The sequence below is a fragment of the Paroedura picta genome, chromosome 15 (genome assembly GCF_049243985.1).
Source record: "Paroedura picta isolate Pp20150507F chromosome 15, Ppicta_v3.0, whole genome shotgun sequence".
Taxonomy (NCBI): Eukaryota; Metazoa; Chordata; class Lepidosauria; order Squamata; family Gekkonidae; genus Paroedura; species Paroedura picta.
In genome coordinates this window covers 534555-548142 of record NC_135383.1, presented here as the reverse complement: position 1 = coordinate 548142, position 13588 = coordinate 534555, and the positions used below count along the sequence as shown (strand labels likewise).

The following is a 13588-nucleotide window of genomic DNA, read 5'->3' as shown; positions in this document are numbered from 1 at the left end:
GGCGGACAAGGAGGTGTGATTTCCCCCAAGGCTGTGATCCAGGGGGGGATACTGCGCTTCCTGGCAGTAGAGCCTTCTGACGAGTCGCAGTACTTGTGCCGCGTGCGGAGCAGTGCTGGACAGCACATGGCCCGGGCCTTCCTACAAGTGCAGAGTACGTTGTGATGAGGCCCGGGGGGGGGGGCGGGGCATGGGTTGCGGGCCTGTCCCAGCACTCCTGGATTGCCAAACATGGCACAGAAGTGGCCTCTTCCTCCTCCTAAGACTAACTTCCAGCTGGCTTTGTGTGGAAAGGCCGAAATGGACTAGCCTCGGCCTTGGCAGCATTCTGCCAAGAGAGGATGACCCTACATACCAGGCTGCCCCCCTCCTCACAGCCAGCCCATCTGCCTTTCATCCGAGAGAGACAGCCCCTTCCTGCCCCTCCAGGAGGGGCCCAGAGTCAGAAGCCAGGTTGAGCTGCTGCTGCCCCCAGCGACAGTAATGCAGCCCCTGCACTCCACTCCCCTCCCCCACACCCCATGGTTGTCCCAGCAGCTCTCATGGGCTCAGCCTTTGGGACCCCATCTAGAATTCTGAAGGGAGGGTTGGAGGAGGCCTCACCAGGTACTGCTCTGCTCTGCGGCAGGTGCTGGCGTGCCTCAGGTGCAGGTGAGCCCAGAGCGTACAGAGGTGCAGGAGGGCAGTACTGTGCGGCTGTATTGCCGGGCTGCTGGATCCCCTGCGGCCACCATCACCTGGGAGAAGCAAGGGGGCACTCTGCCGCCACAGGTAAGGTTGGGGAAGGGAGAAGCAGCGCTCTGGGGGGGGGGCAATGTGAATGGGGAGTCAGAATGTCTCTTTGTTTCTATACTTAATTTACACCTGTCCTTTTTCCATGAGGGGCTTACTTTGTTCTTCTCTTCTCCATTTTATCCTCTCCAACAACCCTGTGAGGTAGGTTAGTTTGAGACTGGGTGACTGGCTCATAGGCACTCCCCTCTTTATTGTTTTTCCTTCTCCTCTCCCAGGGCAGAGCTTCAGCATTTAAAGTAAAGCTGATTTGCCCTGAACACAGCAGGGGGGCATGAAGTCAGAAGCCTTCCCTTTGGAGGTGTCAAGGGTGGGCTCCCCCCCTGACTCAGCGCAGCATGATTCGGTTTCCCCTGCTGCCCTCCCTCCCTCCCTCCCAGGGGCTTCAGATGCACACAGTTCACAGGACTGCAGCAAGAGCAATGAGGGGGATATCTGCCTTTCTGCCCCAGCTCGTCCAGGCTGGGACTCATGGGACTCATCCAGCACAGGTGAAACTAGGGAGGCCAGGAGCAGACTTCCTGAGGGGGGCTTGAGCAAGCAAGCCAAGCTGCTTTGAGCTCAGGGCCAGTCTGCCTTGTGGAGAGAGAACTTCCCTGACCAGCAAGGCCCAGAGCAGGCATAACAGAGCCAGCTCTGAGGGACCCCAGAATGAACCTCATGCCCAAATGTTCCTGCCTTTGTTGTGGCTAGTCCTGGTGCTCTGGAGCACCCTGAGTCCTGATTCCTAGAGTTGAGAACCACGATCCTGGGCCAGGTTCAGGCAAGGGCCTACGTCACCCCCGTTCTGCGGTCTGACAAAGCAGTTCCTTTAATGCTCACTCTCCTTCGCTCTCTCTCACCTGTCCGGCTGCCCTCTCTGCCTCTCTCTCCTTGGCTAGGCTGTTGCCGTCTTTGGCTTCTTCCACTTCCAAGGTGTCAGCCTGGAAGTTCTCCAGCAGAGGATCCGGGAGCTCCAGCAGGTAGCCCCCTTGTCCTCCCCAGCATGAGCTGCTCCGCCTGCTGTGCCTCCCTCTGCCTTCCCTGCTGGCCTTTCTGTGCTTCCCTTCCTGCCTGACATTCTCTCATGTTTCCAGGGGTGGTCCGGAATGTCCAAGGTCCACGGGGGGGGGGGGGTCCGCCTGCCTCCCTTTCCGGGGAGGGGGGAGGGAGCTGGATCTTCTGTGCACAGTGAGAGGACTCTTCTTCACCTTGACCTCTTCTCCACCAAAGGCCCTCTTCCTCCCATCCTTGTCTTTGCCTTGGTTCAACAGTCACGGTTTTAGTCTCATCCACGGAGGTTTTGTTGGGAGCTCCTTGTTGCCCAGCCCTGGCCAGGGTGCCCCAGTCCCCGCCCTCTGTAGGCTCAGCTGTGATGCTGAGAGTGCCCCATGAACATCCTTCCTGCTTGCAGTCCCGCACGGAGAGGACGGACATCGGCACCCTGGTGATCCCCTCCATTACCTCTGCTGACGGTGGAGTTTACCTTTGTGTGGGGAGGAGTGCAGCAGGAGTCGGCCAAGCGCGGATTGAGGTGGAGGTCACCCGAGGTGAGAGGCTTTTGCTCCCTTCCGCTGCACATGCCCCCATCTTGGGGGTCCCTGTTACGCAGAAGGCCAGGTGGCCAGGTCAGAGCGGGCCTCCTGAACACACGGCAGGTTTCTGACTGTCTCCCTGCTGCTCCTGGCAGCCGCAGCTGCTCCTCCTGCAGTGAGAATTGAGTCCTCTTCATCGTCGGTTGTCGAAGGACAGACGCTGGATCTGAACTGCATCGCTGCTGGCCAAGCACCTGGGGCGGTGATGTGGTACCGGCGAAGAGGGACCCTGCCAGCCGGCCACCAGGTAGCTCCCACACACCGCCCAACCCCCAGCCAGAGCAGAGCACCACAAGGAAGTCAGCGGCTGTCCTGTGGGCACCTGGCCGGTATCCCTGTGGTGGCCGAAGCTGGCCGCAGGCCCTGGTGCCTCTCTCACGGGAGGAAGAGAAAGCAGAAGAGAGGCACTTTGCTCCCAGCGCTCTTGCCTGGCAAATGGGAGCCCACCCCCAAAAGCTTTCAACTCTCCTCCCAGGTCTATGGGTCACATCTGCGGATCCTGCACATTTCCGCTGCTGACTCTGGTGAATACGTCTGCCGAATTAGCAACGGTGCTGGCCCCAAGGAAGCCTCCATCACTGTGACTGTCCAGCAGAGCTCCAGCTCCTCACAGAGTAAGGTTCCCCTAGAGAGACCAGTGGCCCTGGGGGGCTCTCTCTCCTTGCTGCAGTGGACAGAGAGCCAGGGGCCCCGACATACCCAGTCCGGAAGGGAATTTAAGGGGAGGGAGAAAGCAAAGGCCCAAGTTCTCAGGCTTTGCACAGGGTGTGTGACGGTCCTCATTGTAAGCCCCAGTCCCTTTGGGCCCCGGGGAGTTGGAAGGCAGGCCCTGAGCCATCCTGAGTCCTGCTTGGTGCTGCTGCCCCAAAGACAAACTGGATGTCAGCTGCTGCAAGCAGAGACATTGAGAACGTCTCCTGTTAAATGGAGCTCCACACCCAGCACCCAGAACTTGCCCTGCGGTCGAGGGACTCCGCCCAGTTGCTCCAAGTTTGATCTTGGTCTAGTTGGCCTTTACTGCTGCCAAGAACCAACCTGGCATGCCTTATGAAGATTTACATTTCTGCAGTCCTCCTTGAGGGACAGTCTTTGTTGGAAAAGCAAGCTCTGAATACCCCGGGGGTGGATTTCCTGATTACTGCTTCCTCCAGCGGGCTGGATCTTGTAAACCCCTCTTTTCTCCCCTCGTGCCACGTGTCCTGTCTCGCCAGAGGTCTCCCCGGTTCGCATTGAATCTCCATCACCCTCCGTGCCCGAGGGGCAGGCCCTGGACTTGAACTGCCTCGTCACCGGGCAATCGCAGCCCAGAGTCACATGGTACAAGCGCGGGGGTCCGCTTCCTGCCAATCACCAGGTATGGCTCTTAGGGCAGAGCAGATGCGCCTGCCTGCTTGCCTGCCTCCTGCCCCGAGGCTGCCACTTGTCCCCAGGGCTCACACGCTCTCCCCCCTGTCCAGATTGCTGGCACCCGCCTGTGGATTCCTCAGTCGTCAGTCGCAGATGCTGGTGTCTACGTGTGCCGGGTGAGCAGCGGCGGCAGCTCCACCCAGGAGGCCTCCGTTGAGGTCACTGTCCACAGCACCGCCCAAAGTGAGCCCTAAACCCCGTCTCCTGGATGGGTGGCATTTGGGGCTTGGGCCTGCTTGAATAAAGGACATTGCTCTTCTGGGTCCTGGGAGGGGCACAAGCCCTCTGGGGATGCTGGAGGCCAGGTAGAGGCTCTGGGCTTCCCTGTCGACTCCCTGCCTGCTGCGGGGGAAAGAGCGAGGCTGAAGTGGCTAGCCTTGCGGTGAGCCTGGTGCTCTCGAGAGCCAGGCCGGGCTCTGCTCTGACTCCCCCATCTGCTCCCCCAGCCCCAGGTATCACTCCCCCTGTGCGGATTGAATCTTCGTCCCCCTCTCTGGTGGAAGGACAGACTTTGGATCTCCACTGTGTTGTTGCTAGCAAGCCGGGTGCCACCGTCGCCTGGTACAAACGAGACGGGTCCCTGCCAGCCGGTCACCAGGTACACCAATGGGGAACTGGAGTGGGATTATCTGGGGATCCCCCTTCCCTTGCCAGCTTCTTGGTCTCTGGAACGGGCACAAGCAGTGGTCAGAGTGTCCCCTCGGGCACAAGCAGTGGTCAGAGAGTGACACTGCAAAATGAACTCCTTTCCATTCCAGGAGACTGTCCCCACTGGTCCAGCCACTGGCCATTTTGCTCAGCTGGGGCAGACGATAGGGGCTCTTTCCCGAGGGTCCCCAGCTGTACTTGGGTATTTCTCGGCTTCCACTCTAAAGCAGAAGAAGGCTCCTGGGGGAGCAGACTGAGTGACCCACACCCCCTTAATGCCAGGGCTGTTCTAACTTACGAAGTGCATTCTGCCACCCTTCCCTCCCCCCAGGTCTCAGGCTCCCACCTGCGCATCCCTCAGGCCTCCCCTGCTGACTCCGGGGAGTATGTCTGCCGCGTCAGCCTCGACTCTGTCACCCGAGAAGCCTCCGTCATTGTTGGCAGGACAGGATCCTCATCCAGTGAGTGAGCCTCAAAGACCGGCAGAAGCCTGTGGCAGGCTGGGGGTCCTCTTGGCCCACCCAGTGCTCACGCTGGTCTCTTGCTCCGCTTCCTCCAGCCTTAGGCATCACCCCCGCCATGAAGATCGAGGCTTCCTCGCCTCACGTCACAGAAGGGCAAACCCTGGAGCTGGACTGTACTGCTGCCCACCAGGAGCAGGTCACAGTCACGTGGTACAAGCGTGGCGGATCTCTACCTGCCAACCATCAGGTGCTGGAGACCCTCCCGGGGCTTGTCCAGGATGCAGAAATGGGTCCACTGCTGGGGCTGGGCGGTGGGGGGGGGGCAGCCCTCTGCAGGGCTGACAAACAGGGTAGAGAGGTTGAGGCCTTCCCCGGGTGCTGCCTCCTGGCCCTGGGAGTCAGAGGCCGGCTGCCTCTGGACAAAGAGGTTCCCTTTGGTCAGCATCACTAGTGGCCATTGATGGACCTGTTTAACTCCATTTGAAAGCCATCTGTGCTTGGGGCCATCACGCCAGCCCCTTTAATTACTCACTCAGGAAAGAAATTGCTTTTTATCTGTCCTGAATATATCACTCATCAAATCAACCCAGAGTTCTAATATTACGGGAGAGGAGGAAAGAGCTCCTTTGATCCCCTTTCTCCACCCACTCCACCCCCTGCATAATTTTATAAAGTTTTGGCATCTTTTTTCAAAAGCCCTGAAAAGTCCCAGGCTCTCCAGCCTTTCCTCGTAGGAAAGCTGCTCTGACCCCTTGCCCTCTTTTCATACGAGCCCTGCAGGGCAGGCCACTGCTCATCCCCATATCGCAGGCGGCAAGTTGAGCCCTGGGGACACCAGAGCATTCCTTCCGCGTGTGGGCAGAACCCAAGTGGAGACTACCGGAATGGTAGCTCAGTTGTTCCTAGTCCACGTGCGCCACGCTAGGCACAGCAAGCAACCTCTATGTTTACTCCCTTCATCTTGTCACGGCTTCCTCCTTTCCAGGCCTTTGGGTCCCGCCTGAGGTTGTTGCAGGTCTCCCCAGCGGCTTCTGGAGAATATGTTTGCCGCATCAGCTATGGCGCCACCACCCAGGAGGCCTCTGTCTTTGTCAGCATCCAGCCGGGCAGCTCTGACTCCTTCCGTAAGTCCCAGTTCCCCATGGCAGGCCTGCCACTGCCTGCATCTGTGCTGGCGGGCCACACACGGCTGCCACCTTGGTCTGATCCTGGAAGGTGCTTCTGGGATCCTTACGGCTGCCCCCTCTGGACATGTCTCTCTTGCAGCCCCCGGAGTGACCCCTCCAGTGCGAATTGAATCCTCTTCCACCTCTCCTGCTGAGGGACACACGCTGGACTTGACATGCATTGTGGCAAGCCCTTCACAGGCCAGAGTAATGTGGTACAAGCGCGGAGGGGCCCTCCCTCCCAACCACCAGGTACAGAGCCAGTGGGTACAAAATCTCCCCTGTTTGAGGGGGGGGGGAGATCTGTGGACTTTCTGGGGTGCAGATCAGCCATAGGACCAACAGCATCCGTGGAGGCCTTTTCCCGCCTTTCCAGCCCCAAAGGAGTTTGCGGCTCCAGGAGCTGAACTGGGGGTAAATCAGAACTCTGGGCCTTTCCTTGGTGCAGCTGACTCGGTTTCCCTCCCTCCCCACCAGGTCTCCGGCTCCCTCCTGCGCATCCCCCAGGCCTCGACAGCAGACTCCGGAGAGTACGTCTGCCGTGTCAGCAACGGCACGGCTGTTCATGAGGCTTCCCTCATCGTCACCATCCAGGGTGGCCCAGGCTCCTCTTACTGTGAGTTGAAGGTCTTAGCATTGCTGTGAACCACCGCAAGACTTTTTGGAGAGCGGCGGTCTAAAAATAAATAAATAAAAAATAAAACTCTTACCCTAATTCCAGCACCCCTACAAACCTGGCCGTTGAGACGTCCAGTTACTGGCCAGGCATAGAATGGAGGCTGAGGGGCGTTTGGGGGGGGGGGGGCACAGTGGGTGGTGATGGTGATCCTGGCCTCAGCCAAATGCCTGGTGGAATTGGTGTTCCATTCAAGGTGAGGTGGGGAATAGCATCAGTGCAGGTTGGAAAGATTTGAACGGTCTTGTTTGCAAAATGTCATAGGAAAGCAGGTTTAGGCAGGATTGCAGAGACCTGAGGAGAAAGCCAGAAAGCACACAAAAGCCCCGCAACACTCTGGGGGGAAAAGGGAAACCCCTCCTCCTCCTTCACATTGGCACCAGAACTGGACCAAAACACCAGTGGGGTCCCCATCCCATCCCTTTTCCCTCTGGCTTTTCCAGCTGTGGGTGTCACCCCCCCAATACGAATCGAGACCTCATCATCCTCTGTTGTTGAGGGTCAGACAGTGGATCTGAATTGCTTGGTTGCGGGTCAGTCTCAGCCCCAGGTCATGTGGTACAAGCGAGGTGGTGCCCTGCCAGTCAACAGCCAGGTAAGGAGCGCTTACCTTGGGGGGAAGAGTAGAGGAGTCCTTTCAGGATACCAAAAGTGTGTGTGTGGGTGGGGGGGGAGAACGGGGGTCTGCAAACCACAAGGGACTGGAGGGTTCTTCCTTGCTGCAAAGGATGACCAGAAAGATGGTCAGTTGTCTGAAGAAAGCCAAGGGAGGTGGGCAAGGAGAGGACATGGGGAGGAAGGCGGGCCTTTCCAAGGGCTGCACCAGAGCCCTGTTTACTCCAGGCTTGCTGAGAGGGGCCAGTCAGTCCATCTCCCCATCCCCCTTCTGCCAACAGATCCTTGGATCCCACCTAAGGATCCTGCAGGCCTCAATGGGTGACTCTGGAGAATATGTTTGCTATGTGAATGATGGCTCCAACCCCCTGGAGGCCTCAGTCATCGTCTCCATACCCAGCAGCGCTGCCTCTACTCACCGTATGTGTTCCTCGGGGATCCCAGTGGCTCTTGGGGGCAGGGACACTCCCTCCACTCTGGGCTTCTGTGGGGCTGGGAGTTTTTGGCACTCAGAGTGGGAAGATCCTCCCAAGGAAAGGGTGGGAGAGATAGCTGGAAGACACAGGAGTAAAATACTTGGGCTGCCTAATCATTCTTAATTTCTGCACCAGTTGGTAAAATGGCCCAAGGCTTCCTTGGAGAACACACACCCTGGTCTGGAAACGGGGGGGCTGGCAAGGGTTTCATCGCCGCTTTCAGGGCGATGGGGAGGGGGAGGCCTCCTCACCAACCGTCAACACATCTCCTGTCTTGTTTGCCTCTGGCAGCTTCAGGCATTGTCCCACCGGTGAGGATTGAATCTTCGTCCTCATCTCTCGTTGAGGGACAGACCTTGGAGCTGAACTGCCTTGTTGCCAGTCAGGCACAGCCCAAAGTCATGTGGTTCAAGAGGGGGGGTGCCCTCCCCGCCAACCACCAGGTATGGAGACGTACCCAGACTGCCCCACATGGACAATGTCCCTTTGCCCACTTAGAGAGCTCAGGAATGTATTGGTGGCTACAGAATTTCAGGGCCGGGGTCACCATGGAGGGTGCAGGAGGGAATGAGGCCTCCGACCCCAGCAACACCCAAGTGAAAATCTCCCCCTTCCCTCTCGAGCAGGTTGTGGGCACGCGTCTGCGCATCCCACAGGTCTCCTCAGCCAATTCTGGAGAGTACGTCTGTCGTGTCAGCAGCGCTGCAGTCACCCAGGAGGCCGTGCTGGTGGTCACCATCCAAGACAGTGAGGGCTCACTTCGTCGTAAGTCCTGGTGCCCTTCCCTGGTCCCCTCTCCTCAGTGTGGGTGGCTGTGGTGCCCCTCCTTGCCAGGAGCCCAGCAGGTGACCCTCTTGCTTTCTCCTTTGCCGCGTCAGCTGCTCTCCCCCCTCTGAGGGTCGAACCTTCGTCGCCGTCCGTTGTTCAGGGACAGACCTTGGATCTGACTTGCATTGCCCCAGGCCAGCCCCACGCCACCTTCACCTGGCATCGCCAAGGGGGTGCTCTGCCTGCCAGTCACCAGGTGTGGAGGTGATATCTAGTGCCGCTGGGGACTGACCGGTGGTGGAATGGTCCTTTGGGGAGAATGGAAGGGGGGGGGCATCCCCCCTGCGGTTCCTGAGGGCCACGTGGGCAGAGGAGGAGTCCGGGCTCTGTCTAGGCCTCCTCCAGCCCCGCCTCTCCCTCTCGTCTGCCCACAGGTCTCCAATTCCCACCTGCGGCTGGTCCACCTCAGCCCGGCTGACTCTGGCAAATACGTGTGCCGGGAGCATGGCGTTGCCACCCCCCGAGAGGCTTCCTTTGTGCTCTCTGTGCCATCTGGCACCAGCGCCACTTCCCGTAGGTCTTGCGGTTCCTGTGGGGCTAGTGGGGGTGGGCAGCACCCGTGGCCTCACGTGCGGTGGCTGTGTCTCCGCAGGCCTCCAGAGCCCCATCATTTCCATTGAGCCCCACAGCACTGCAGTGCGCAAGGGGGAGGACGTCGCCTTCAAGTGCCGGGTCCACGAGGGTGCCCAGCCCATTGAGATAACGTGGAAGCTGCCTAACAACCGGCTGCAAGGTAGGCGCTTTCTCCCAGCCCACCCTCGTGCCGGCAGAGGGCAGGCCGGGCGTGAGCATTGGGTGCCGGTTCTAGCAGGAATAGCCGTGCAGAGGCCAAGCTGGCTGAGGAGGCCAGGCTCTGTCCCTGGAGTTTCTTTCCTCTCAATGCCAGGACTGAGGAGGCTGCTAACATTTACCTTCTTCTGGGGAAGAAATCTTGCCCAGCGGTCCAGGCTGATGGTTGATGTAGCTGGAGCCCTGGCCCCTGAAATCCCTCCAGGCGGCCCCGTCACCACCACTGGGATCCCCTCCTTGTTCTCTCAGGCCTGGGGTGTGATCCCAAGTGTCGTCTGACTGACCTCTGGCCTCCTCTTCTCCCACAATGCAGATAATGTGAAGATCAGCCCCAATGGCTCGGTGGTCACTGTCACTAATACACGCCCTCAGAACCAGGGAACGTACCGCTGCGTGGCCTCCAACCGCTTTGGAATAGCCAACAGTGTCGTCAACCTGTTGGTGCACGGTGAGTGTGGAAGGGGTTGCCAGGCAGCGCAGAAGAATCAGTCCTGCTAGGCTGCAGGTGCCTGTCCAGAGCCCCAGTGATTGAACCATGTGGGCAGCAGGCTGGGAGGTCACAGCAGCACGCAAAGCAGAGCTCCTGGGGCAGTTGCCAGAAGCCCCTCTGCTCTCTATTGTAATCAGGTGTGTGCATTCAGTTTTCTCAGTTGAACACAGATTATCTGATCTGTTTTGGCCATTAGTATAGCTGACCCAGATAAAACTGGATTTTTCTGCTATATCGATCTGCTGTCTGTTTCGCTGCCCCCTCCTTCCAAGCGAGAGGAAGTGAAACTGACCTTTGCCAGCCATTTAAACCTAGCCAGCCATTTAAACCTAGCACTGTCATGGGTCTGCCTGTCAGCTGTGAAGTTTAAATGGACAGCAGCCCTTTAAGCCCCCTTTTTCACTTCCTTCCCTTCTAAATGGAGGGAAGTGAAAGGGACGCAGCCTTACAGCAGGATGGGCACTCTCCAAACCACTTGACTTCCCAGCCTGGAGAAATCTCTGACTCCAAGGCAGTTAAAGGAATCTTGGTCCCTTTAAAACCCTCAGACCCAGGGAGCCAAAAAACTTAGCTTTCCTGATTATTTCCAATCTGAATATCATATCGGTATTTGAATTCAGGAATATCAGAAAGTAGTGATGTTTTTCAGATTCAGTATACCCGCAAAATACTAATTTAGCTGTTACTGTTTTGCTTTTGCACACCCCTAGTTGTAGCCCCTGGGAATCTATTCAGCAGGCTACTGGCCCTTTGGGTCAGGGGATTGCCTCTCCTTCTCTCTCACCCCTGTGTCTTTCCCTGTTCCCAAGGGAAGGCTAGCATTCTGTCCTTTGACCTCCCCAAAATCTTTAGCTGAGGGATGACTCTTCTCTCTTTCATTCTTTCCTGGCTTTCCTGTACATCTCTTTGGAGCTGACTGGCTTTTGTGTTGGTAGAGAGGTTATACTGAACCGCTGTTCCCTTTTGTGCCAATCAGCTTGTAAAAGGCACTTGACACACTCTGAGCAGATACAGCAGGGGTGGCCACACTGTGGCTCTCCAGCTGTCCATGGATGACAGTTCCCATGAGCCCCTGCACATGCTGGCAGGGAACTGGCGTCCACGAACATCTGGAGAGTCACAGTTTGGCCAGCCCTGATACTCAGAGTGAAGACCCATAAATTCTGGAATGGAAGGCCTTTTACCAGACAACTCCTTCTCCTTTCTCCCTCCTAATATGCCTTTAATTCGCCTGAACCTCCCTCTTCCTGCCCTCCCTACTTGGGTTTGTAAGCTTCTCAGGACAGTCTTTCGTCTTGTTGCTCCATAAAGCACAGCCCATGTTGAGGTCAGTGCATAGATATCAGTCACTTTGTCCTCTCCTCTCCCCTCTAGGGCCTCCTGCAGTCTCGGTGGTGCCCAAGGGCCCTATCCGGGTGAAGGTGGGCAAGGCCCTCAGTGTGGACTGCCAGGGTACAGGTGAACCCCGCCCACTGGTGCGTTGGAGCAAACTGGGTGTCCGGCAGAAGGTGGACAATCAGAATCAAATGTTTACGGAGAGCCGATCAGTTCTGAAGGTGGGTCAGAGACATGTTGCTTGCAGGTGACAGCAGAAGCTCTGAGGCTTGCTGTGGGTGTCCTGAGAATTTATCATTCTTTTTGGGGTCAGTATCAAGAGGAAGAAGTGCCATCTAGCCTTTTGACTTTCCCAGTGTCTCTGTGGCGTGATTCTCTAGCAGGGGTTAACCTTTTGTCTCAGTCCGGCAAGAGCTCTAAGCGCTGGAGGCTTTTGTGTGTGTGTGTGTGGGGGGTGACTCAGTACACAGTCAGAGTGCAGTCTCAATTACTGGAATATAAATATAAACGTGGCCTCTGGAGCGGAGGGTGTTCCTCCACCTGTGGCATCTCACTTTTCTTCCACCGAGATATAAGTGGTAGGGTTTGAGTAGGGATTCCCAGGAAGGCAGAGGAGGTGTCAGGGCAGGTCTCCTGCAGCCAAGAGCCCACTGCGGTGTGCCTCCAGTTCCCCTAGAAGGTAACCACCCTCTCCCCCCAGGGTGGGCACCTGGCATCTTGCCCTGGCTTCCTGCAGGCAATGGTAACCCCCCACTCTCCCTGCCCCACAGATGTCATCTGTAAAGCTTGAGGACGCTGGGACTTATGTGTGCTTGGCTCAGAATTCCCTGGGGATGGCTGAGGCACAGGTGGATGTGAGTGTAGAGAGTGTCCACGGGAAAGCCGGGGCGCCTGAGGTCAGTGTGAGCCCCACGCTGACGGTGGTCGCTGGACAAACTGCACGGCTCCACTGCTCTGCAACAGGTATGTGGGAAGGGGGCAAGAGAAGAGCTGCCTGTCGCTGAGGCTACCCTTGTCCAGAGCCACGGAGGGACCTCTCCAGTGAGGCTGCCCTGAGCTCTTGGCCTCAGCCCTGAACCGGGTGAGTCGGCCGCCCATGCCTTGTTTCCTCTTCCTGCCAGGGGATCCCATTCCCACCATCCAGTGGTCCAAGCTGAGGGCTCCCTTGCCCTGGCAGCATGAGCTGGTGAATGACACCCTGGTCATCCCCCGGGTGGCTCAGCAGGACTCCGGGCAGTACATCTGCAACGCCAGCAATGCAGCCGGGTTCACGGAGGCCTTTGTCGTGCTGGACGTGGAGTGTAAGTGGGGACAGGTGGGCAGGCAGGTGGGGGCTGTGGGTGGGGAGGAAGAGTGGCCGCGAAGGGACCAGGAAGGGATGGGTGGTGGGCATGTTGAACATTCACAGCCAGGCTGCATATTCTGGACGAGAGAGGGCCAGAAAGCCCATCTGGGCGCCTCATACCTCTTGCTAAGAGCAAGACCCCAATAGGAAATGTGTAGGAAGGCCGGCACTGCTTCCTCCCGTGCCAGTGGCTCCCAGGCGGCCTTTAGCCTCTTCTGCCCCTCGTGGGGATTTGGAGGGACTGCCAAGGCACAGCCCTGGCGGACCTCTCTCCTTCCCATCTCCAGCACCACCTTATGCAACCACTCTGCCAGATGTGGCGTCAGTCCGGGCAGGGGATGTGGTGCAGCTCCAGTGCCTGGCCCACGGCACTCCGCCACTGCAGTACCAGTGGTCCAAGGTCAACGGCAGCCTCCCAGGCCATGCTGTGGTGCGTGAGGCCATTCTGCACATCAGTCCTGCTGTCCCCCACGATTCAGGCACCTACCGTTGCCTTGTCAGCAATCGGGTTGGCTCCGCTGAGGCTCTGGCACAGGTCCGGGTGCGCGGTGAGTGGGGCGCAGATCCCAGGAGAGGGCAGTGGGTGTGTCCCAGGCTGAACCAGTGGGGTGCTGTGGTTGACAGACTCCGGATCCCCAAGCCCCGTATTCAGGTCCCCACTCTGCCATTAAGGTGACCTTGCAAGGGTGTTGTGAGGATAAAATGGGGAAGAGCTCTTTAGAGGAAAGGCAGGCTGAGAACATACTGGAGGGGGAAGTCTGCAGGCCAGCCAGACGAACCAGGACATTCTGCACGGATCCACAGCCAGGTTCACAGACCTCCTCTTGGCATGGGAGAGGCTGTCGGTGCTGGGTCCTTCGAGGGATGCTCCTGCAGGCCCCTAGCCATCTTCCCTGGCAGAGTGGGGATTCAAACCTGGGCCTCCCTTAGAATCACAGAACCCTAGAGTGGGGAGGAGCCACGCAGGCCACCCAGTCCCACCC

At 58.1% G+C, this 13588-nt stretch overlaps 2 protein-coding genes across 18 annotated transcripts in view; one reads left to right on the top strand and one right to left on the bottom strand.

Moving 5' to 3' along the window:
• The window catches only part of LOC143824435 (proproteinase E-like), a 193012-nt gene that overhangs the window by 69549 nt on the left and 109875 nt on the right, over positions 1–13588 (bottom strand). The gene's annotated exons all lie outside the window — the stretch shown is intronic.
• HSPG2 (heparan sulfate proteoglycan 2) overlaps positions 1–13588 on the top strand; it is a 97016-nt gene that overhangs the window by 71536 nt on the left and 11892 nt on the right. For 15 of the 17 annotated variants that reach the window (XM_077311738.1, XM_077311747.1, XM_077311746.1 and 12 more), the window contains 26 exons: positions 2–154; positions 629–771; positions 1674–1754; positions 2186–2321; positions 2462–2613; positions 2842–2980; positions 3578–3720; positions 3824–3956; positions 4220–4371; positions 4753–4882; positions 4981–5132; positions 5871–6009; positions 6152–6303; positions 6529–6667; positions 7171–7322; positions 7624–7762; positions 8110–8261; positions 8445–8583; positions 8697–8842; positions 9021–9159; positions 9239–9379; positions 9749–9883; positions 11300–11481; positions 12031–12223; positions 12382–12561; positions 12893–13153. In XM_077311738.1, coding sequence (XP_077167853.1) covers positions 2–154; positions 629–771; positions 1674–1754; positions 2186–2321; positions 2462–2613; positions 2842–2980; positions 3578–3720; positions 3824–3956; positions 4220–4371; positions 4753–4882; positions 4981–5132; positions 5871–6009; positions 6152–6303; positions 6529–6667; positions 7171–7322; positions 7624–7762; positions 8110–8261; positions 8445–8583; positions 8697–8842; positions 9021–9159; positions 9239–9379; positions 9749–9883; positions 11300–11481; positions 12031–12223; positions 12382–12561; positions 12893–13153 — 3903 coding nt within the window. The remainder of the gene's footprint in view (position 1; positions 155–628; positions 772–1673; positions 1755–2185; positions 2322–2461; positions 2614–2841; positions 2981–3577; positions 3721–3823; positions 3957–4219; positions 4372–4752; positions 4883–4980; positions 5133–5870; positions 6010–6151; positions 6304–6528; positions 6668–7170; positions 7323–7623; positions 7763–8109; positions 8262–8444; positions 8584–8696; positions 8843–9020; positions 9160–9238; positions 9380–9748; positions 9884–11299; positions 11482–12030; positions 12224–12381; positions 12562–12892; positions 13154–13588) is intronic. The other 2 variants (XM_077311748.1, XM_077311741.1) reach the window with 1 other exon arrangement.